The following is a 21,941-nucleotide window of genomic DNA, read 5'->3' on the forward strand; positions in this document are numbered from 1 at the left end:
CCGCGCCCCCCCCCCCCCCCCCCCGCCCCCCCCCGCCCCCCCCCCCCCCCCCCCCCCCCCCCCCCCCCCCCCCCCCCCCCCCCCCCCCCCCCCCCCCGGCTGACTTCTCATGCGGTTAAAGTTCTTCATCCCCTTCTTCCGGCATCACCCAACCAACAAATCGTACATTTGTCACCACATTAGAGGAATTGGTGGGCATAAGCCACTCGTCCTTATGCCACCACCTTGCTGTTGTCCAGACCTTATCGACTTGTCGTCGACACATCGGGCAAGTTGTTCGACCCCGTCTCATGGGGTCTTGGTGCTTAAACCATTCGCCCAGGCACCCTGCGTGGAAGTAATGGGTGCAAGGCGTAGCTACAAAGCGTATATTCATATTCTCCATCCCTGACCTTTCCGCACATATTGAGCAAGAAAGTTCCTCGTCCTCCGGTATGGCACAAAATGGATCGGTCCATGGTCCGCGTGCCCATGGAATTCCGTTACTTAGAAAGTCGGTTGCATCAATCATAACAAAACGATATACATCACTATAAGAAAAGTAGAAAAACGACCAACATTGCGTAGAGTGAACGTGGCATTTTGCTACACGCTTTCTGGGGGTCCTGTGAAATTCAAGGCATCCAAGGTGATAGCGACAGCCACACCGGAGTGTGGCGGTAGGATATGGGGCGATACAATTGCGGCAGGTGGTGCCTAGCTGACGGATAGTAGGGTCGTTATACTTGATTAGCCACTGTCTACAATGTTAGTTAGCTTCAATACGTCAGGGGGGTGGTTAGTAAACGAACATGCTCCGGTGGATTTAGTCCAGAGACACCACTCCCGCTCGCTGTTGCGCCCTGGGGAGGTTGGTTCGGGGCTGGTGGATCTTGTTGTCCCGCGGGGCCACTCCCACTCCCTGTTTCGCGCTGATTCTGAGTTGCGTTCCTAGATAATGGCTGTCGGGCTTGGTCTGGAAGTGCCTGGTTCTGTGCTCTACGCGAGTTGCGGGTCCGGGGGGGGCGCGTGGGTGCTTCTTGCCTCCTGCTACGGTCTCTTTGACCGGTCGCCACGGGCCCCTGTGGCGCAGGGCTTTGGCTTGCTCTCCATCTGTTGCCATCCTCTTGGAGCCTGGCCCTCTCTGCGGGAGGACGCGGTATTATTGGTGGGTCCTGTCTTACCTTCGCAAAGTGCTCATCAATGGCGAAAGACGCCGGCCCCACGTTACTGATCCAAACGGTCCGTGTAGCCCATGCAGTTGAATCGTCGTGGAATTTCAATTTGAGGTAAGTAATAGGCCACCTCTGAGGATTGCTTGTAGAAGTTAATTGGTCCTCGGTTGGGTTTAGTATAGTAGTTGGGGCAACAAATACAATCGCAGGAATTCCATACGTTCTATATTCGGTTCTTAGGACGTCAAGCTGAACCATATTTATATCCGGGTAATCAAAGCGACCTATACCCAACTGGGACTTATTCACGGTATAAGCAGGACGCCCGAGTTCAATTGAAGACGGCGTTAAGCTTATGATAACCCTGTTACCGCGCTGTCCTTCGATCCTCGCTGTTGTCCGCACATTAGATTGTGGGCATCTGAAGTTTGGGATATAATATCTACCGTTCCGGCAAACTACCCCAGGCGCCGAAACGAGAGTAGCGGGTCCGTCATCCGCGGCGAAGTCGTCTAGTGCCTGAATCATTCCTGGGCCGTTAGAGCGTATCCGAGTAACATAATCGTCACCGGCGTCCCAACCATGACCAACGTCACTCTCGGGGCTATCATAATAGTTACCATGGAACGAGGAAGTTTTGGCATGCCTATCATCGGTTGAAGTTCCTTTAATATCCGTAGTTGTATGGCTGCGTATACGTATGTCGCTGTTGTTTATAACAATTGGTATTTCACCTAATTCTTGCTTATCGTCCAGAACTGATTGATCCCTATGAGTCGAATTGGCTAGAGCGGCCTGAACTTGCTTAAGTAATGTGGAAGGTGGCGGGGAAATATCGTCACTATTCCCATCCCCACGCTGAGTTCCCGAATTAGTAGGAGCTGAATTATTTTTATTATCTATGCCAGTCCAATTCCAAGTCCTATGAATTTTTGGGGCTTGCTGCCTGGCGGGATGCTTATTACCAACTTCCCGATTCTCTTCGGCAACTTTTTGGCTATTCAGGGTTGTTGTATTTTTATGGCTGGGGCCAGACCGAGTTCTTCGCCGTCGGGTTGCTGTTGGGCTCGTAGGGGTTGGAGCGTTTTCACCGCTAGGGTCGGACAGAGACTCTTCCGCAACTTCTTGGTCTTGCCGAGTTCGTTGCCGTCGGGTTGTTGTTGGGCTCGTAGGGGTTGGAGCATTTTTACCGCTAGGGTCGGACCGAGACTCTTTCGCAACTTCTTGGTCTCGCCGGGTTTCTTTTGGAGTTTTATGGCTGAGGCTAGAGCGAGTTCTCCCAAGGGAGCGTTCGCCAACTAAGTTCCGAGCCTGCTCGGCGGCTTCTTGGTCAGCACGACTCATTTTGAGATGAATTTGATGCTTAATAAAACTCTGACTCCTAAAATTAAGCGGCTTTAAATACAGTGCTCAATTTTCAGTTTTCCAGTTTTCGGCATTAAGATTCTGTTTTAAGGAATTTAAATATCTAAAAGCAGATTTTGGCTTGTAAAGCTACTTATAATTTAGCAACATCTACGACAATTAAACTTTGTCGAAGGGCTGTAGAACACTATGTTACAACTATATTTAATTTATGGTGTCTTTATTTTAATAGCTGCCTTGCTCTTGCTTGGATGGCAGAAATCATTAAACTATATTTATAGTGGGGCTTTGAAGTTTGCTGTATACTTGTAGATCCTATTCTTGTGGACAAGTCCCCTTGAAGCTTTCTTTATTCTTGGGTATATAGGCATTAATACTGTTTTAATGGTCCCAGAAATAACCGGCCTATCCTTGTCCAGGTCAGCCAGTAGATTGGCCCTTATCAATATTGTTGTTGCTTTCTGGGGAGGAAGTACAAGCATTGTGACACGCTGCTTCTTGCCATCTCGCCGACATCTCGGCTCGGTATACCAATGGGCTGCAGCTGTAGCAACAGTTCAGTCTGCTACCTATGGGATTTCACTTCTTAGAAACCATGCCAACAGCCATGTGTTATCAGGGAGCTTAGTAGCCGCGTGCTTCTTAGCAAGCCTTACGATGATCATTAGCTCGGTTTCGAGGATCGGCGCTATACTAGTGCGGCTCCATCGACTACTACCAGTCCTTATAATCGCATCTATATCCTGGCACTTGGTTGATATCTCCGAGCCTTTCCCTACTTTAGCATGGATTCTCCTGATACTCTCGCTCGCACTGTGGCTCATAATTCAACTTGAACGACTGGTTAGCATGGCATTAAATCGGGCCAAGGTCAGCAAAGTGGAATCCCGGGGCGGTCTTCTTCGAGTTACGGTGCGTACCCGACGACCTATCGAGGGGCGCCCAGGTTATCTTTATATTCGCTTCGCCGGAATCTCGCTGCGATATCGTTTTAGTGGAACGGCTATCCTAATTATTTGGTGGACTCTAGGCTAGAGGGATCTGCGTGAGGTTGTATTTTTTATACCAGAATCAGCTGTGTCGAAAAAATTAAGTAACATGCGGCAGAGGGATATGGAAGATAAGTCTTTCCGTGGCTCCTTGTAAGGTCCATTTTCTGAGGGGCTAGACCTTGGTCGGTTCGAGACAATCTTATTAATGGCCCAGGGCCATGGTATCGCAGGCTTGCTTCCTCTAGCCCTCTCCCTTTTGGAGAGGAAAGACCACGATGTCTGGGTTAAAGGGATCCCGAATAGGGATGCCACTACCGAAACTAGCTTTTATAAAAATTTATTCCAGCTTTATAATGATAAAGTGCGTAAGGTTAATCTGTACTGGAAGCTTGAAAACGAGACCTTTGATGATATGGTTATAGATTATCTAGAATTGCTAAGAAGCCTGGAAAAAGGAAACATGCGTTTACAAGTCTGGTTCTGCTACCCCCCAGGAACTAAAGAATCGAAGCTTCCCAGGCGGGATGGATGGTCTGCGTTTGATGGGGACTTTATGATCGAAATATTTAAGGCACTGGATAAATAGTCCAGGCGTACACTAGGCGGCACAATTGTAATTAGTAAGTTATAACATTACTTGCCGGTAGGCCCCTTGCTGACAATGGGGTAGCGTGCGGCAGCAGAATCTTCATGGACAATATTAGGGGCATTGTAAGGCAACGCATTGATTTAGAGAACCATATCAGATTTAAGGAGTTAAGCTATGCTACTACTATATGCTGCAAGGAGTGATCTCCCTTTATAGTAGGCCCTTATCACCACGCTTCCCACCGTTAGGGATAAATATTCTTCTCCCTTCGTTAGTATATTCGTATAATATATAAATGAGTAGAATAAATATAAACATACTTCACTTTTACTATATTCCTAGATATAAAGAGCGGTGCCGATAACGTAATAAATGGCCGCGTTTGTGGCTTGGTAGAAAAAGAAAGCGAGGAAAGCTGCAGTCATGAAAGTGATAATACGTAATTCGCAACTGCGGTATAGCGTCCATCTGGGAAGACTAGGAAGAGGCCATTCTAAAGCTAGGAGGAGAAGAGCGACAAGAAGGTTCATTACTTGTAGTATTGGGACTGACTTGACCGCCCGGTCCAACGAATTTGTAAGGAAATCCCACAATATCTTGGGCTAGATAAAGGCTTAGATAGATGCTGCGGCGTGGTCTATTTCCGTTAGGAGATACGCCGCGCCCGGGCATCCTGTACTTATAAGATGCTGCCGTCAGCCCGATTACCTGTGCGAGGTGATTTTTGATTAGCTTTCCCATCATGTGGATTTGGTATCTTTTGAAGGATAAAAAAAGGAAAAAGGAGAACGGAGGGTTCGCCCGGGCGTTTCTTCAATTGCGTGAACTTCGTTTTCGCAATTGATAGATCTTAAACAGCATCTAGCCGCGACGCTCTTTCTTAATATATACAATGAATGCCCTGGCGTTACAAGCATGTAGCATCTATGGATTTGCTCCGATCTGATTGGATGAACCAAAGGAATTGTTGGTGGGCTCGGCCCCGCAACAGCGCACCACCTGTGACTGTGCCAGAGCGCTCCGCTTGCCATGTGCTACTTAATGAGACTAGAGTCGCTTCTTTGGTTCAACGGCATACTACCGGGTGATGGGGAGATCGATACTATGCACTTGCAACTACGCAGCAATTAGGACTGTCCTGCGGGCACTTCGTGGTATGTTTGCTCTTTCAATACATTCCAAGGCTGTTGTCATGTCAATCCCTGCACGGAGTCAGGATGTCCAAACATCACATCTGCTACTACATTATGGGATATCTCTACAGATGGACCCTTGACCGTCTCAGTGGCAACTAGCACAATCTCTATTGTCATCAATTCCACCACTAGATATGAGCCAGCTCTCGGGGCGGTGTCGGTTCCTACAGTCGTAGGCGGGGTTATAGGTGCCTTGCTTGTTGGCGTCTTACTTGGATCAGGCATTGTGTGGCTATGTGGTCGGGGGATACGTTACTCGAACAGGGGGGTGGACAAGGGTAGCAGTGAGACGGACAACGCCGAAGTATCGACAAATATGGAATTAGTAAGATAGCGGTCCATATTGGAGTTGGAAGCGAGCGGTATTCACGAACTACAATGCGGGCAACACAAAGAGCAATTGGGCAGTTCACAGCTTCCCCACACACCACCACCACCATCACGAGCGACGCTTCGTAACGAGGCTTGCGTGACTGATTGGGCATAATTTACACCTGCACCTAACACTCGATAATCTACTCGTAGTCAACTTGGCTGCCGTAAATAAAAGTAAATAAGCGTGTTACCTATAGCCTATGGCCTAATACATGTTGTCGTTTCCTAGGCCATTTAATATTCGAGCAGCTGTAGCATTAAGCTGGGTGACCTCCTGTTCCCGTTTTTGCAGCTTTTTAATTAGTGCTGCCAGATCCGAACGTGGAAGTTGCTCTACTCTGACCAATAACATTAGCTACATTGCGAGGGGTTAGTATAAGGAGTTGCATACTGACCTCGTGGTACTAAAATTAGCCCCAAACCCCACCGGGACCAACGCAAATGCTCCAAAGCCAAATACCCTATTGAAAGCGTGCTAAGTCCTGCCTACGCGGAGGCGGGACTTAAGCTGCTGATGTTTATTCTTGTATTCTTAAGATAAGTCTTTTAGTGTAGGTCCTCTCGTCATATGCGGATAACTTAGGTGTATTAATTCATCGAGTACTAGGCTGTTATAACGGTTATACTGGTTCGCTTTAGATTTTAGTTTCTTGCTGGCCATGCTTTCCATAATTTCCTCACGGTGCGTAACTAAGTCCCGTAATGCCTACCTTTGATTTAAATCCTGACTAACGATAATTCCTTTACTTTTGTTAATAGTATGTAGTGCTTTAGCAATATCGCGGCAGTTTCGACGATGGGAATTAGGGGTATTTTTAACCCAGATCTTTTTGAGCGCTTTTATACGCTCCCAGTTTACGATCGAATCAGTTAAAGTAAGAATAAAGTTTGTGGGATGTTGGCTAGTTAATCCCTCCTTTTCCAATGGATTACCACTATCTTTATTATCCTCCTTACGGTTACCCTTATGCTTATCGCCCTTATATTTACTACCCTCCTACTCATTCTTATGTTTATCATTCCTATCTTCGTTTTCATCTTTATTTACTTCATCATTATCATCGTCCTTTTTACCTTGGCTATCATTTTCAGTATTAATCTCTATATCTTTATTGATATCGCTGACTATTGGAAACGATACCGAGCTGGCTGGCCGCAAAGATGTAACCGGCTTCTGGAACGTTATGCTTGACTCCCCCATGTCTTGCTCAAGGTCTAAGTTGGAAAGTTCGGGGTCAACAAACATCTTATCTAACTCGGGTACAAATAAAGACTCCGACGGCGAGGCTGAGCTATGAGATGATGCGAATTGAGGGCCGATAGATAGATCTTTTTGCAAGGCCTCAATCAAATTCGAAATGTTCGCCTGCAGGGCCCTAGTAGGGTTATCATCTGAGACAGCCGCTAAATTGATCATAATAGAAGACCTAATATAGTCTAGTAATTTGTTCACTTCCGCGGTGACGGTACTTGCTTGGCTAGGCGAAGCATGGAACATAGCTTCTAACGCCGGCTCAAGTGTGGCTCTTGCATGTGAAAATACCTATTGTTTGGTTATTATCGAGCTACATTGTAAAAAGTGCTTACTTGCGTACCTCCTCAATCTCCGACGCCATTTTGTAAAAGGATAAAAGGAAATAATAATAAAAGGCTTTATTCTCTTCTTTCCTATTTATTATAAATATGCTTATTTATTGTGCGTAAAGTATTGGGTGATTTTCTTTTAATGAGAAAAGTTAACAAAGAATTAACAATTTATAAAAGCGTATTAGCCTATTATATAGGATCCCTGTTAAGAGTGGTGATAGGCTGCGACTAATTAGCTTAGCGTGCTAAAGCTGCCAATAGTTGATAAAAGCTGCTACCTATAGCTAATACTGGGTTTAATACAGGCTATTAGGCAGCCTTTAGTTATGTTGGCAGCTTTTTAAGTGGTAGCTAGCAGCTTTATAGGTTGTTCGCAGCTTTCTAAGTAGCAGCTAGTAGCTTTATAGGTCGTCGGCAGCTTTTAAGTGGCAGCTAGCAACTTTTTAGGTGGCAGCTGGCAGCTTTTTAGGTTGCTGGCAGCTTTTTAGGTTGCTGGCAGCTTTCTAGGTGGCAGCTAGCAGCTTTTTAGGTTGTCGGCAGCTTTCTAGGTTGCTAGCAGCTTTTTAAGTGGCAGCTGGCAGCTTTCTAGGTTGTTGGCAGCTTTCTAGGTGGCAGCTAGCAGCTTTATAGGTTGTCGGCAGCTTTCTAAGTGGCTGCTAGCAGCTTTCTAGGTTGCTAGCAGCTTTTTAAGTGGCAGCTGGCAGCTTTCTAGGTTGTTGGCAGCTTTCTAGGTGGCAGCTAGCAGCTTTCTAGGTTGTCGGCAGCTTTCTAGGTTGCTAGCAGCTTTTTAAGTGGCAGCTGGCAGCTTTTTGGGGGTTGCTAGCAGCTTTATAGGTAGCAACTGGCAGCTTTGTACTGTAGGTTGTTGGCAGCTTTCTAGGTGGCAGCTAGCAGCTATTAAAAACCAGATATTGGTTCGCGAGAAAAAGATGTAGTGGAAGTGAATGCACTTAAAGGGAAACCTATTCTTGTTTGTCGAAAGATTGCTAAGAATTCTGCTTTTAAGTATTGAAAGGGCCCTTGTCACCATTTAGTACAGGGTTCGTCATGCCAAGTATATCGTCCACCAACATCTGGTTAGACATTCGTGAAGGGGCAGCTGGTCTTGAGAGCCCCTTTTTAGAGGAGTCTTTGGACGCATATTGCATATTCGACAAATTCCCTTAAGAACATGTAGAGATTATCTTATTTATAAGAGGGAGGGATCAAGCCTAAGAGCCCCGCTACCCAAACCATGCAATCTATATGGCGCGAATGTAATCGTCTGTTTTAATCGACTGCCACTTGCATTTCAAAAAACACCTAGCCAAGGTTAAAGCAGGGCCTATTCCCGGTAATATATGTTGTCATCTTATCAGAGGCGCTAGGAGAGTGCCTTTGATAAAGGTCGTTAGCAACTTCTATTCATAAATCTTGCCTCCGTTAAGTGCCTTAATTTGTTTTTCAGCAAAAGAACATGGCGGCGTATATAATATTCTTTCCGAGTTAATAAGCTGGATCCGCCCTAGGAGCTGGTTATCTAGCTACCGGCCATTAATTGTTATTTTTACCGAGCCAAGAAGTGATGGTGCCTTTCTAAAAGAGCTTGAAAAAAACCTCACCCTTACAGTTCTAGCTGACTACAATGTTTGTCGGGAATATAGCTTTAGCTTTGCAGAACGGGCGTGGCGGAACCATTTTGCCGGAATCAGAACACTGCCCGCTCCATAAGATAAACTAACTCTAGAAGACCTTATTCGACAGAAAACCTTTCTGACGCAGCGAATACCTCAGCAGGAATTCCAATTACCCAATAGGGGTTCATAACTAAAGGTCCTATGTCAAGCAGCCTGCGCCTAATTTTCATAAGGATTCGAGGAGCTATTTAATATTCTACGGGCATCGTGGTTCGCTAGGCCAATACCTGCACAGCTAGGCTCTCAAGTTGACCAAGTCCTCGCGCAAGTAGCAAAACGTGCGGACTTATGCCAACCTGCTTGTCAACTAATTGCCGCTACATTAATACTAGATTCCCTAGAATCACTCTATACGTAATCCTAAACATCGTGTGGTTTTCCGGACTAACAAGCTAGGGTTTTCCCCACAAGCTATATTTCGGGAGTTCTATCAACCACTCTTCGAAGATGTCCTACCGAAACACAAAATTGCGGGCATCTTAAAGAACGTGGAACAACAATTTGTTACCCTTTCTTCTCAGGTCGATCCTCTCCAAACTCCGACATCTTAATATAGCCAGCATAGGGCCATCCTTAAAAACCTTTGCATATTGGTCAATTGTTTCCAAAATGATAACCTATGTTTATCGTGCTTGGCAGGGGTGCCATCGAACAGATTTCCGTGTAGCCACCGCCTATGCGATACCTGTCTCCTTCTCCTCTATCCAACTTCAGAACAGTGGGTTCTTGAAGAGCCATATCTCTGCGTCTTTTGCGGGTCGAGATCGAATAGCCCTTTATATCTCAAGCCTCCTACTGCTGGACTCCGCATACTGCATCTTGAAGGACCTGTAGAAAGTGCTAAGTCTATGTCTACATTCCTCAAATCTCTTCGAAAAACTCTCGGCTCGCCATTATATCACCACTTTGACGTTGCCAGTGGAACTGGCATAGGTTTATTTTTCATTATTATGATCTTCTACGAAGGTACAACCGTAGAAGACTGCATTCACCATTTGCCAAAGCTGCAATATGTGCATAGGGGTAACAGAGAGGTCAGCTTTAACAAAGATCTAGTTTTCCGGTTCAACGAATTACGGACGCGTGGAACAAAACTTTTCCTACCCGAATATTGTCAATATCAAGATTTCAAGAGCAATAGTATAAAGTTGCGTATAATAAAAAAATTGGTTCCAACAGGCATGCGACGTAAGGCCAGTCAGCAGACTCCCTCAGTTAACGTTAACGAAAAGCTAGATCTTCTCTGGCTGGGGTTTTCTATTAACATTAAGGCTCAGTTTCCCCCTATTTATACACCCCCACTTATTCCTCTAGCCAACCAACTTTTAGCATTGTTATTTTATGCAGAGGCTGCACCTATAAACACATTTTACGAGACTTTAGCTATCACAATGACGATAAATATCAAATGCCGTCTTCCAGCCGGCCCTTACCTAGCAGATCTCCTTATGCGAACTCGACTAAAGAAAGTGCGATTATATTACAGCGGCGACGAGACACCTAAAAGTGTCCAATTATGTAGCGATGAGTTGTGGGGGGCTATAAGGTCGGGTGAGGATTTTTAGCAGCGCGTAAACGTCTATATTTATTCGCCATCATCGCTGGTTACTTTACAAATCGACGGCGTTCTTGAAACAGACCAACTATTTCTGAGTAATTCCCCTTGTCAGGCCCGGGGCCTGTTCGTCTCTACGCTATCTGGGACAAAATAGCCTTGCAGCCAAACAAAGGAAACGATAGACCAAATTAGGTTGCTCCAGCAATGTCTTTATCCATTAATTATATAGACAGAATAAATACATTGTGTCCTTAGTCCTTCAGAATGTTAAAGTAAGCATGCGCCCGTGGTCGTTGTGGAGGTGGATTAATAGGAGTTGAGCTAGGCTCTAGGTGAGAAGCCGAGGTCGTGCCGGATTTGCCCGACGTTGAGCCATGCTGCAACAAAGACTGCGATGTATCTTGCCGTGATAGAGACGGCGAGTCTTGCCGGAGTTTCTCCGCGACCGTGGTAAAGTCATTGGGAGTCATTTTATTTGCCGCTTTAACCGAACTATGAGTGATCGCCGAAAGGTCAAGGTGGGATTGGTACGAGAATAGCTCTCCATCCTTTTCGATTATTATAGAGACTTTGGCACCAAAAATTTGGAATAGCTCGTGAACTTTCTTTATAGCCCCTTTTCTCCTGCTATTCCAGGACTTTTGGACGGAGTAGGACGATCTTATAGTGTTGGGCCTCATCTTAACAGGTAGGTTTACTTCTGTATAAACTGTCTTAGTTAAACGAAATATAGAACTTGCTTTCTTCTTTTACGACTTTAAGGCAATTTATAAGTGTTTAAAAAGGGTAGAGAAAAGGCTACGATGCTTAGCCGCGCGTTTAGTTCTGAAACCGACTTACGCTTAAACAAGGTACGATCTAATTTTGGTCGGCATATAAGCGCTGTATCTACGTACCTTTACTTATTCGAAAGCTGGAATCTGAATTGTGAGATATGTGTACTTAAATTTTGTTTTAAGGAGGCGCAGGCAAGAGGACCGATGGCATAGAGTACAGGTAACTGGCGTTTCTGTGGTGCAAAGATGAGTATAAGTACATCCTGTCAACTAAATTAACGCAGATTAAAGATAATTGGCAAGCAATATGGCCACTTCCTACGAAAGAATGGTTATTGCATTAAATAATGTCCCTATAGGATATAACTTCATGGTGGCCATTTCTTTGTGGCTTCTCCTTGCTGGACTCTATTTATTTCCTGCCACATTTACTTCGATTAATCGGTACGGTCTGCTGGACCAGACCCACTACGGCCAATATGTACAGCAGATTATCCTAACCAGAGCGCTTTTCCCGATCTCCGGTTTCTTGTCAGCAATCGGTATAGTTGGCTTTGGATTGCTTTGGCGAAAGTTCAGCATCAACTATATTTGGCTACTCAGTCATCTGTTTTTGTAAGTAGATATTAATGGCGCCTCTCTTAGGCCATCTGTTAATTTATAATAGGTTAGGAATAATATATTCTATAAACTGTTTTGCGACCATTATAATTAATGTTTACACTGCGTAAGGTGGCGGGTGGTCGTTTATGGCATATATCGCATTAGTACTGGTTATTATTATTATGGTTTTTATGACGGCTACTTTTTCCGTCTATAAGTGTTTGCAGAAACGACTAGGCAACTAAACACCTGTTGTATTATATTTACGTGTTGTATTGCGCTGGTGGTAGAGGAAATCCATTGCTATAGTCCGGTCTGCATTACTAATAACCGTCTTCTATAGCCCTAGCCTAAGTTGCCTTTAATCTTTTTAAATCTAGCTCTTTTTTAATATATATGTTTTTAAGCCTTTATAAAGAGGTGTTATCTTTAAGTATAAGATAAGTAAAAAAAAAAAAAACTGAAGCTACTTATACGGTGTACTATTTAAAACTAAAATAAAAAAGGATACTATTTAAAATAATTTATTTCTGCTTTGTACTTTAAATAGTTATAGAATTTCAAGGTTTAACCTTATAGCTCCTTTATATGCTTTTTATCGAAGTGGTTATATATTATAGCAGGTTAGCCGTACGTAAACGTTCTTTCCTTTAAGGATAGTCTTTTATCCCTTATGCAGCGTAGGCATTGTGTCCTTTGTATCAATAGGGGGAAGGCGTCTGGCTTTGGTATCTTATCTTTTATTTAGCCTCGGTTTGTGCTTGCTGCTGGGTGTGTTTACGTTTCACCCTCTTTTGCTTGTGGCTCAGGATAGTTATGAGCTTAGCGGCTTGGATACGTCCTATAACCAGGCTTGATGTGAGCAATAGCATCATATATAGCTTTAGTTCTTATGAAACCAGCCTTATCGCAATGTGAGCTCTCTTTTGATACCCGAGACGAGCATGGGCGCATTTTACGGCTTAGCGAGTTGCTATATGTACCTAACTTAGAGGTATCGAGCTTAACTGTGTGGACTGCTTCGAAGGCGAGCTCGTTGAGCTTTTATAACTGTCCCCCAACCCCGTGTCGCCGATGATCAGAGAGTAATGAGGCAGTCCCGCTCTAGCGTAGTGTAGCGCTAGCTTAATGGCGGATGAAGCTAAGCAGTTTAGTAGAGAATGAGGGATGCTGAAGTTAGGCGGACTTGGTACAAAGCTGGGTATGAACGAATATTATGTAGAAGACCTGTAAGTCACGGCACGGTTGGTTCACTAATATAATCTACTTGCATTATTAGGTTTGATAGCTACTTGGCCGGTGGACTCTACGCTATCCTAGGCTACAATAACATATCAGGCCAAATTGGGGTATGAGTTCGGCCCGCATGCTATAAAATATCTTAGCCTCCTAGCTGGTATTCCGAACAATTCGCTAAGATTTGCCCGTAATCATTTGTCGCCGTCTTGCTTTCCGTAGCCGCCTTTGCTTTACTTGCTCCGACGACCGTAGAGCAACACCATGGACCTTGTAGACATGGCCCCGAAAGTCATCTATATGTTTGAATTTAAGACTTCGACACTTTGGGTGCTCGCACCGAATCTTGTCCCCGCTTTGCTCAGCCTGCTCGCGCCTCACGAGATGCTGGCTATCGAAATGATCGTTCATGACGTTAGGCCGACAGTATGTAAAGGCACGCTCCTCCAGAGAAAGTCGCTCGTCGCCAATGCAATCCGGGCATTGTGCCGCATGCATGAGAAGAGGGAAATCATCAGGACCGAGCCTAGTTTCTACTGGTTCGATTTTAACCGGCGGGCAGGCTTTGGCTCTATGCTGGATCCGATCGCGCTTAACGGTCTCTCTCTTGTCGCAGAGAGCAACTATAAGGTCGATGACTTCAATCCTTTGTTGTAGGATCGCGTCTTCAGTTAGGTCGTCAGGTTGGTGGCAAAGAATCTTCGCCAATTTCGCTCGCTCTGGGATAGGAACATTAACAGCGGGCTCAACATACTCTTCCTCTTCTTCCCCTCGTGCCTGCCTCTCGATATCCCAGGTAGGACGGTGGTAGAAATAATGTTCACGGTATTCCTTAACCACCTGTCTGTCACGCTGTGCACGCTTGATGCGGATCTCATTGGTAAGCTTTTGGATCTTTTCCTCTTCTTTGTGGCCTTCGATTCGATAGTGACCCTGCTTCAGCCGGGCTCGTTCCTCTTCAAGCTCGACAATCTCGGGGTCCGGCGCGAGATTGGCCCACACCTCCTCAGGTACCATGTCCGCGGTCGCCCGGGGATCGCGCGTAAGACTAACGTGTGCGAAAAGTCGGAACAGCTGACTTTCTTTCTCTTCTTCCAAGAAAGCATTCTGTAGGTCGAAATTGGCGATCTCATTTAGGTAAGCACGATGAAATGTCACAAATTGAGGATCGTGGCGCATCATTTGGTCACGCACAGAGTCTGGTGCGTCTCCTACGGGGTGATCGGGTTAACATAATTTTAAACCCCACGTAAGTGACCCCGTGTTTTAACCTGGGTACGCAGAGCGCAGAACGTACCATTAGCAGCATTTGCGGCGCCTCTTCTAGCAAATCTAGGCGTCCATCTTTTCTCGTGTCCTGAATCAAGACTCTGCTGACCGATATCGTCTCTAAGCTTAGAATATAACATGGCCTCGGCTCCAGAGAGCGATGTCCCTCTGTATCTACGAAACAGCGGGGTTTTGAGCATGGATTCCTTCCATCGAAGCGGGATACATTGCTGGGACCGCGGTGGTTTCTTGCTGAATATTGCGGACGCATTCGTCAAGCTTGGGGCATCGAATGCCTTGTCATGTAGGGCGAGCGAGAGGATTGTTGAGACGGCACAGAAGATAAGCTTCCTAGTGGGGGAAAAGTAGAAGATGGTCCTGAATATAATTCTTAGTTGAGAAAGTTTGGAGTCTATATAGCAAGAACTTACGGCTTGGGTTTGTTGTCGGCTCCCTTGTGATGAACGAACTTAATAGCCATAGCTGGAATACAGCGTCCAGTAACAGGATGCCGCACAACCATCATCTGAATATCCTCATAACAGAGGGCCTTCGGCCGTCCGCGCCCCAGAGTCTCTTGAGAGAGAAGGCTTTCAAGCAGCTGGGAGTTTTTATCGGGAGCCGGCCCCCGATCTTCGCCGTTGTCCTCGCCATCGTCCGAAGAGGGCGAGGGAGACTCGACCACTTTCCGACCGAAGAGTTGCTCAACCGATCCATCTTTCGGTTTCTTCCGTTCGCCGTCTACAAGCTCGGCCGGTCGTGCTCCGGTATAACAAAGAAGTTGGTAGCAGCCGGTTAGCTGGATACGGTGTCGTTCGCCAGGGAAGATGCTCGTATCGTACGCAATATTAAAGGTCAAGATTACCAGCAAGTTATCCACGTTGAGCACCGGCTTGCCATCGAGGTTTGGTGGCCGATGACCAAAGCGAGGACTTAAGACGCAACGATAATACTTACTAAATGTCAACAGAGCCTACAGCCCTCGGGGTGAAACAGCCGGTTTCTGTATTGACAGAGTAGGATGTGAAGCCTCCACGCACCTTGTATACCTCTTTGGCATCATTCCGATCCATATACTGGCCGGTCACTGTCGTATAGAGTTGTTGGAATTGACGGATGTACTCTTCGCCGCTACCCCGTGATGAAATCTTAGAGTTCTCGCAAACGTAAAGGAAGAAATCCTGCGTCGTCTCGCGCTTGAGGCTCTTAATCGTTGCCTCCCAGTCGCCAACCCTCAGATCCTCACAGTAACTGTGAGGTGGGCGGAAAACATTAGCACTTGTACAACGGGGAAGTGGTGGGTGTTTGTATACCTTTTCCATTTCTTGAAGATCCCGCTGACATTAATTTCGGTTTCCCGGGAGTATTTCGGCTTGATGAAGTGAACCTTGCTCAACTGTGCTCGATGAGAGGCATGCTGTTTAACCGAGAGCGTCGACTTTTGCTTCGCAGCTCGGCTCTGTGCCTCTCGCGCAGCAAAGCGTTCGAGGAAAGCAGTGTGGTTTTCCTGGACGCGGCGTGCGGTCGTAATCTGTATAAGCGAGGGCGCGATCGCCTGGGACATCGTCTGGCCGGAAGATTTGGGCCTAGAAGGTGTTCAAGAACGGTGATAGACGGAATATGTAACTGTCCTGGGCGATACATGATTGGGAAGCCGGTCCTACAGAGGGGGAGAAGAGCAGGGTGGAAGGCACAAAGGCCGTCCCAGCCATTTATAGGCCATTCTAGCCAGCAACGGCCAGTTCTGGATGAACTCACGGCGGATAACAGGAAACAAGAAGATGGAAGACAGAAGATGCCAAGTCTCAACCCCTGGAAATATGGGTCACCGTTAGTGCGCTGCCCCTCGCCTAGCGAAGTATATAATACCTAGTCTCGACCTTCGTCGGGAGATTTCCCGCACTGCTAGAACCCGCTAAAACGGCGGCACTTTCCGCTCAATTTAGCGGCCTCAGCAGTGGTTTCTCTCTTTATTCAGTAAATATAAAAAGTAGAATTTTTAAGCTATATTATAAAAGTTAATAAAATCTTTATAAATAAAGCTAAAACTAAAGTAATTAAAAATTATAAAATATTTTAAATGCTTATTAAATTTTAAAGCTTTATTAAATTTATTAATTTTTATTAATGCTTTATTTAAAACTTCTCCTATATTGTTTTATTAATTATAAACGATAATAAATTAAATAAAAAGGACTAGGTATAAACCCTTAAAATAAATTAAACTTTTAAAGGATTTAAATAACATTTTTTAAATGCCCTAATATTTATATATTATAATCCTAATAAAATTCCCTATATAAAAATTAATGGTTTGGATTTTACAATTATTACTATCCTTTTATAAAAAGATAAAAATAATAAATTATACCTAGTTGCCTTCCATTTAAAAAAATTAAAACTAAATAAGATTAATTATAAAATTTATAATAAAAAGCTTTTAACTATTAAAGATTTATTTAAAAAATAGTATTAATATTTTAAAGGTATAAAGTATTATATTAAAATTTACTTTAATTATTAAAATCTTTTATACTTTATTATAATAAAGGTTTTAAATTATAAATAAGTACGTTAATTAAAGGATTTATCTAGCTTTTAGTTTATTATTAATTACTGCCCCGGTAAATAAAACGGTAAAGTGGATTAAATATTAAGGCTCCTATAATATTGCCCTAATAAAGGGGGGAGTAAAAACTAATTAATTATAATAGTTTTATAATAAAAGCACTTTTTAAACTTAGAATTATTCCCAATTTTAATTATAATATTATTAATATTAACCTATTTATATAATTTATTAATATTAAAATAAATATTAAAATTTATAAAAAAGGTATTATTTATAGTAATAGAAAATATAAATTATTAAAAAAAGGTATAATTTTTAATTAAGGATAAAAAAGTTAAAAAAGGATTATTATATTATAAAGGATAATTATAGGTACCTATTAACCTTTAATTTAAAGTATTCCAATTAAAGTATAATATTAAAGTAGTAAGTTATATAAGTATAAATAAGATTATTAAACTAATTATATATAACTTTTAATAGTTAAACTTATAAAATATAATATAGGATTATATTAAAGAGTATTTAAAATATTAACGGAATAAGTTTACTAAATATATATTATATAGCTTATTTTAATTTATAGAATTTTATTATAAGCTTTAACAGTTTATAGTTATAAATTTTATTATAAATCTTTTATTATTTAATAGTTATAATTTAATTTAAATTATAATTAACCCCTTTATTAAAATAGTATACTTTATACCTTTTAAGGTTAAAGAAAAGAAGATTAAAGACTTTATTAAAACCTTTATTAAAATTTATTAGAGACTTTATAATATCCCTTTTAATATTATTTTTAATTATAATTTTAAATTTATTACCTATTTATAAAAGAACTTCTTTAAGTTAATAAGTATAGTTAATTATATAAATATTACCTTTTATTTATAAATTAATAATTAAATAAAATGTTTTAATTAAATTATTAAAGTATACCTTTAATCTTTTATTAATTATAAAATATCCAATTAAAAAGATTTATTATTTATAGTAGAATTTACTTATAATAATATTTAATTATTAGCTATAAATATATTACTCTTTTATATTAATTATAGTTATTATTCTATTATATATAATCCTACTTTTAATACCCCCTATAATTTAAATAATTGATTTTATACCTATTAAATGATTTAAATTTATAAAAAAGCTAAAGAATATTTAAAAAAGGCCTATTAATAAATAAAGGAATAAGTTAATAAATAATAAATTAATACCTTAATTTATAAAAAGGATTAATTAATAATATTAAATATAAAGAATATTAAAATTAAATATTTATTAAAAAAGTTTAATAAAAAGATATTAAATCCCTTTTAAATTAAAAAAGTAATTTTTCCTACCATTATTAAATTAATATTATTTAAGTTTTAATAAATCTATAATACCTTTTATATTTTCTTTATTAAATTGTTTTATATTAATAAAGGATAAAAAACTTTTAATCCTACTTAAGTTTATATAATTTAAATCCTATTAAATTGGAAAAATATTAAATAAAGGAGGTAATAGATTTATTTAAAAATAAAGGCTATATTAAATATTTAATTAAATGGAAAGGTTAATTAATAAAAAAGTATTAAACTTAAAAACCCTATAATTATTTCTTCAATAATACTATTAAATTAATTATTAAGGAATTTAATAATTAATACTTAGGTAAACCTATTAATCCTTAAATTATAACAGCATTAATATAATAATATAGTTTAAAGAATAAACTTTAAAAAGGAGGGAAATTATATTATATATATAACCTTTAAACCGGTTAAAAAATATAGTTTGCTTTATACTTTAACTATATAAAGGACTATTATAGGCTATTTATAACTTTTTAAAATATATAGGTAATATTAGGTAATATTAAAAAGTAAGATTATATAGACTTTACTTTTTAAAATAGACCCTAAAGACCTAAGCGGTTTAAGCTAGTAGATCATTTATATATAAAGTTATCTTAAGCTACCAATAGCTAAGAAGGAGTTGGTTAGTTAAGGACTAATGCAGCCCTAGTTAATTATTGTAATCAGAATCCTCAGTTCCAAGCCCAGTTCTACTGCCCTTGTTATAGTAACGAAGGGCGCCGACGCTAGGGAGCAGGTATGATGAAGGAAGATATAACAACCCGAGATTTGAAGTGTGCTTGTGAGAAAGGTATTCTGGGCTAGTTCACCTTGTCGGAATAAGCAGGGGGATGCGCAGATATTGATTCTGTGAAACATACCGTCCTGACCCCACGACTTATCAAGCTTCCGTTATCAGAGATTGGGCGATATAATAATGACACAACAAGAACGGTAGACTTCTTACTGTGCAAATCACGTTTATTGTAACAGGATGTTTATGTGTTGGTAAGTTGTATTTGCTTACACAACAAATCGCAATACTATTATATTTAGGATAAATTGATCATTGCCTCAACCACTCCTTCAACTTCTTCCTTCGTTCCACATAGCAGGCCAGTTCTCTCATCGCAGTGTTTGATGGCATCATCAAGAATATTAGATTCAGTGGTAGGGTCGACCGCCTGACCGGCGCAGCATTCTATGACCAAAGCAATGGGCGAAAGCTCATACTGAGGGCAGAGCTTAGCCTTACTCGCTGGAGTGACGGGGGATATGTAAACTCCCTGGCCATTGACTAGTATATGGTAGATATCTGGGACGAGGCCGCCACTGTATCGCAATGTGTACTTGTGCTGTATGAAGCTTGCGACGAGCCGCATGTAATTTGCGTCTTCTGCGGCTGCACGCAGGTTTGCTGGAGCAAAGTATCGAGTCTTGAATGGTGGAGAGAGGAGCGTCATGTCACTACGAAGGATCTCAAACACTGATGCCGGGGTATCAACACCGCCTCCGTCCGGGTTGAGGCCCACCTCGAAGCAGAAAGAACTGACATTGGGGACGCGAATAGCGATTACGGCCATAGTCCGAGGGCCGTAGATGCCTAGGATGGCTGCTACTTGACTTTTTTTTGGCGATTGGTTTAAAGCGCCCGGACCATCCCAAATGCCAATGATGGTGCCAACGGTCCAGTTGGGTGCGATGATAGAGCTACCGTCGAGTGGGTCAAATGTAAGGGTGTAGTGTTCGCTTGCTATACTTGCGTCTTGTTGAGTTACAGTATTACCGTGAAGTCTCCAATGATATTCTGAACAAGCGGTGGAGTGATAATAGGATTCGGGGCAGACAACATCTGCAGGCGATAAAAGATATGACATGAAATTACCAGGATACCGTAACACATCACGTACTACCACGGTACTGGCTTACTCAAGCCGCCTTTGTGATAAGGATCCTATAATATTGTCACGTCACCACACCCGAATGGGGTCCCTCGCATGAGCGCTGATTACAATAAAGCAATATTAGGAACAGAGTACGAAGGTGGCTGCTGATTCATTATGCGATCTTCGGACCCTAGTTTACCCGCTCCTTGACTCTACCAACGTCTAACAGCAATTTCTGACTCCAGCGGAGTAGATATCATGTCTGGTCTAGTACAGCCATCTTCCTTGGTTCATCATCAACGCCTAACTTACGAAGCTCAAGATGGTATAAACCACCAAACCACATTCTATATCCAGTTGCGAGAAAAACAACCAAGAAAGCTGTTGTCAACAGCTCTTTCGTCCAAAGTAGACTGAACTGCCAATACCACCAAACCAAATTCTCCCATGTTCGTTTAAAAATTAGTTTAATCGTTTGCCACAAGCCTGGGCTCAAAATAATTTGCAAATTCTGAACCGTGCGTAGAAGCCCGTACGGAATTTCAGCCGCAACGAGATAGATAGGACTTGTTCCTCTCATGAAGCAATTCCCGTCGGGGCAGTTATCACTTCGCAACTCTGAAGCCTGCTGAGCCCAGGCTGGAAGCGGTAGCTCCGGAGATTCGTTCGTAATATGACTCTGAATCTCGGTTTCGTATTCTTGAAGAGCGGTCTTCAACAAAGCCTTACGCAAACCCCTACGCTCTTTGCTTACATGTACCAGAGAGAGTAGCGTGTCATGAACATGCTGCAAAGTAGAACATCCAAATTTCAGCGGGGTTTCCACCCATGCGACAAGGCTATCCTGTAAAAGAACCACTTCTTGATATCCATGCAATTTCACCAATGAGTCCCAGTGGTAGCTCAGCAGACGCCTGATTTCACTCAGCTGATTTGCTATAGACTCCCACTCCGCGATCAGGTTGGCAGCCCCAGCGATATCATAGGGCGGTTCAAGTAGCCGAGATGTTAACCGAAATAAATCGAAATTGCACACTGGCGACAAAACTTCTGAACTAATCCATTCTGGGTTTTCTTGGATCTGTAAATCTTTTGCAGCAGTAATCTCAGTGGACTGCTTAGCCTGACTCTCAGAGTTTGTTGTAGTTGTGATCTTGGAGGATTGTGTGGATTGAGTGATAAGTTCTTCTGTGCTCGTGGTCCCAATGACCTGTGTGAATTGAGTGGTAAGTTCTTCTATGCTCGTGGTCTCAATGACCTGTGTGATTTGACTTGCATGTTTTGTTATGCGTGTAATCTCAACTGGTCGTTCAATTTGGGTCACGGTGTATCCTTTAGCAGTAATAAAGGCGACTTGAGGAGCAGTTTGTACTGGGAGTGCATTCGAAGCTCCGGTCTCGATATCTCTAACTTCTATCGGATATCTGTCCCCAAGGAGTAAATGCACTAGTAGTGCAATTGCTCGCAGCGTAATCATGCTTGCTTCCGCACGTGGCTCCTGGCTATTACCGAATTTTTCATTGGGTTGTGGCCGTTGTAACTTGCACTAGTGATGCTGCAGATGGCAAAGTCTCTCTTGATTCAGTGCTGAAGAAAGTGATAAAGCTACCTCTACTAGGGATGGCAGAGCGATACAATCATAAATGGTGGAACAAAGAGTAACTCTTGTTGGCTTTCAAATGATGCCGGATTGGGTTATCCGGAACCATTGTCTTTCATCCTTATCTCGACAGGTACTAGACCTCAGGTTTTGGT

The 21,941-nt window shown here is 42.4% G+C and overlaps 6 protein-coding genes across 6 annotated transcripts in view; 1 reads left to right on the forward strand and 5 right to left on the reverse strand.

The window, feature by feature from the left end:
* F5B22DRAFT_146112 (uncharacterized protein) overlaps window positions 1-1,932 on the reverse strand; it is a 2,160-nt gene extending 228 nt beyond the window's left edge. Inside the window, exons 1-2 of the mRNA XM_047969085.1 lie at window positions 792-1,932; window positions 105-736 (exon numbers count right to left, since the gene is read on the reverse strand). Coding sequence (XP_047835533.1) covers window positions 116-736; window positions 792-1,682 — 1,512 coding nt within the window. The 5' untranslated portion in view covers window positions 1,683-1,932 and the 3' untranslated portion in view covers window positions 105-115. The remainder of the gene's footprint in view (window positions 1-104; window positions 737-791) is intronic.
* Window positions 1,933-4,254: 2,322 nt separating this feature from the next.
* Window positions 4,255-4,691, reverse strand: F5B22DRAFT_146134 (uncharacterized protein). Its single transcript, XM_047969086.1, has 2 exons — window positions 4,421-4,691; window positions 4,255-4,362 (listed from the first exon to the last, which is right to left on the reverse strand). Exon 1 carries the CDS (start codon window positions 4,628-4,630, stop codon window positions 4,439-4,441), a length of 192 nt encoding a protein of 63 aa, XP_047835534.1. The 5' UTR covers window positions 4,631-4,691; the 3' UTR covers window positions 4,255-4,362; window positions 4,421-4,438.
* A 430-nt stretch (window positions 4,692-5,121) lies between these two features.
* Window positions 5,122-5,856, forward strand: F5B22DRAFT_584690 (uncharacterized protein). Its single transcript, XM_047973446.1, has 2 exons — window positions 5,122-5,254; window positions 5,386-5,856. The coding sequence occupies exons 1-2, from the start codon at window positions 5,188-5,190 to the stop codon at window positions 5,628-5,630; spliced, it is 312 nt and encodes a 103-aa protein (XP_047835535.1). The 5' UTR covers window positions 5,122-5,187; the 3' UTR covers window positions 5,631-5,856.
* Window positions 5,857-10,635: 4,779 nt separating this feature from the next.
* On the reverse strand, window positions 10,636-11,205 carry F5B22DRAFT_146163 (uncharacterized protein). The gene has a single exon (XM_047969087.1). The coding sequence runs from the start codon at window positions 11,170-11,172 to the stop codon at window positions 10,744-10,746; it is 429 nt and encodes a 142-aa protein (XP_047835536.1). The 5' UTR covers window positions 11,173-11,205; the 3' UTR covers window positions 10,636-10,743.
* Window positions 11,206-13,120: 1,915 nt separating this feature from the next.
* Window positions 13,121-16,235, reverse strand: F5B22DRAFT_584698 (FluG domain-containing protein). The gene is made up of 5 exons (XM_047973447.1): window positions 15,690-16,235; window positions 15,417-15,627; window positions 14,808-15,328; window positions 14,405-14,754; window positions 13,121-14,318 (listed from the first exon to the last, which is right to left on the reverse strand). The coding sequence occupies exons 1-5, from the start codon at window positions 15,938-15,940 to the stop codon at window positions 13,285-13,287; spliced, it is 2,367 nt and encodes a 788-aa protein (XP_047835537.1). The 5' UTR covers window positions 15,941-16,235; the 3' UTR covers window positions 13,121-13,284.
* Window positions 16,236-19,352: 3,117 nt separating this feature from the next.
* F5B22DRAFT_655409 (fructose-1-6-bisphosphatase-domain-containing protein) lies at window positions 19,353-21,895 on the reverse strand (the record flags this gene model as incomplete). The annotated part of the gene is made up of 4 exons (XM_047979882.1): window positions 19,353-20,152; window positions 20,499-20,502; window positions 21,678-21,741; window positions 21,840-21,895. The coding sequence occupies 4 exons, from the start codon at window positions 21,893-21,895 to the stop codon at window positions 19,353-19,355; spliced, it is 924 nt and encodes a 307-aa protein (XP_047835538.1).
* Between the last annotated feature and the right edge of the window lie 46 nt (window positions 21,896-21,941).

Source organism: Xylaria bambusicola, assembly GCF_022495145.1.
Source record: "Xylaria bambusicola strain CBS 139988 unplaced genomic scaffold F5B22scaffold_2, whole genome shotgun sequence".
NCBI lineage: Eukaryota > Fungi > Ascomycota > Sordariomycetes > Xylariales > Xylariaceae > Xylaria > Xylaria bambusicola.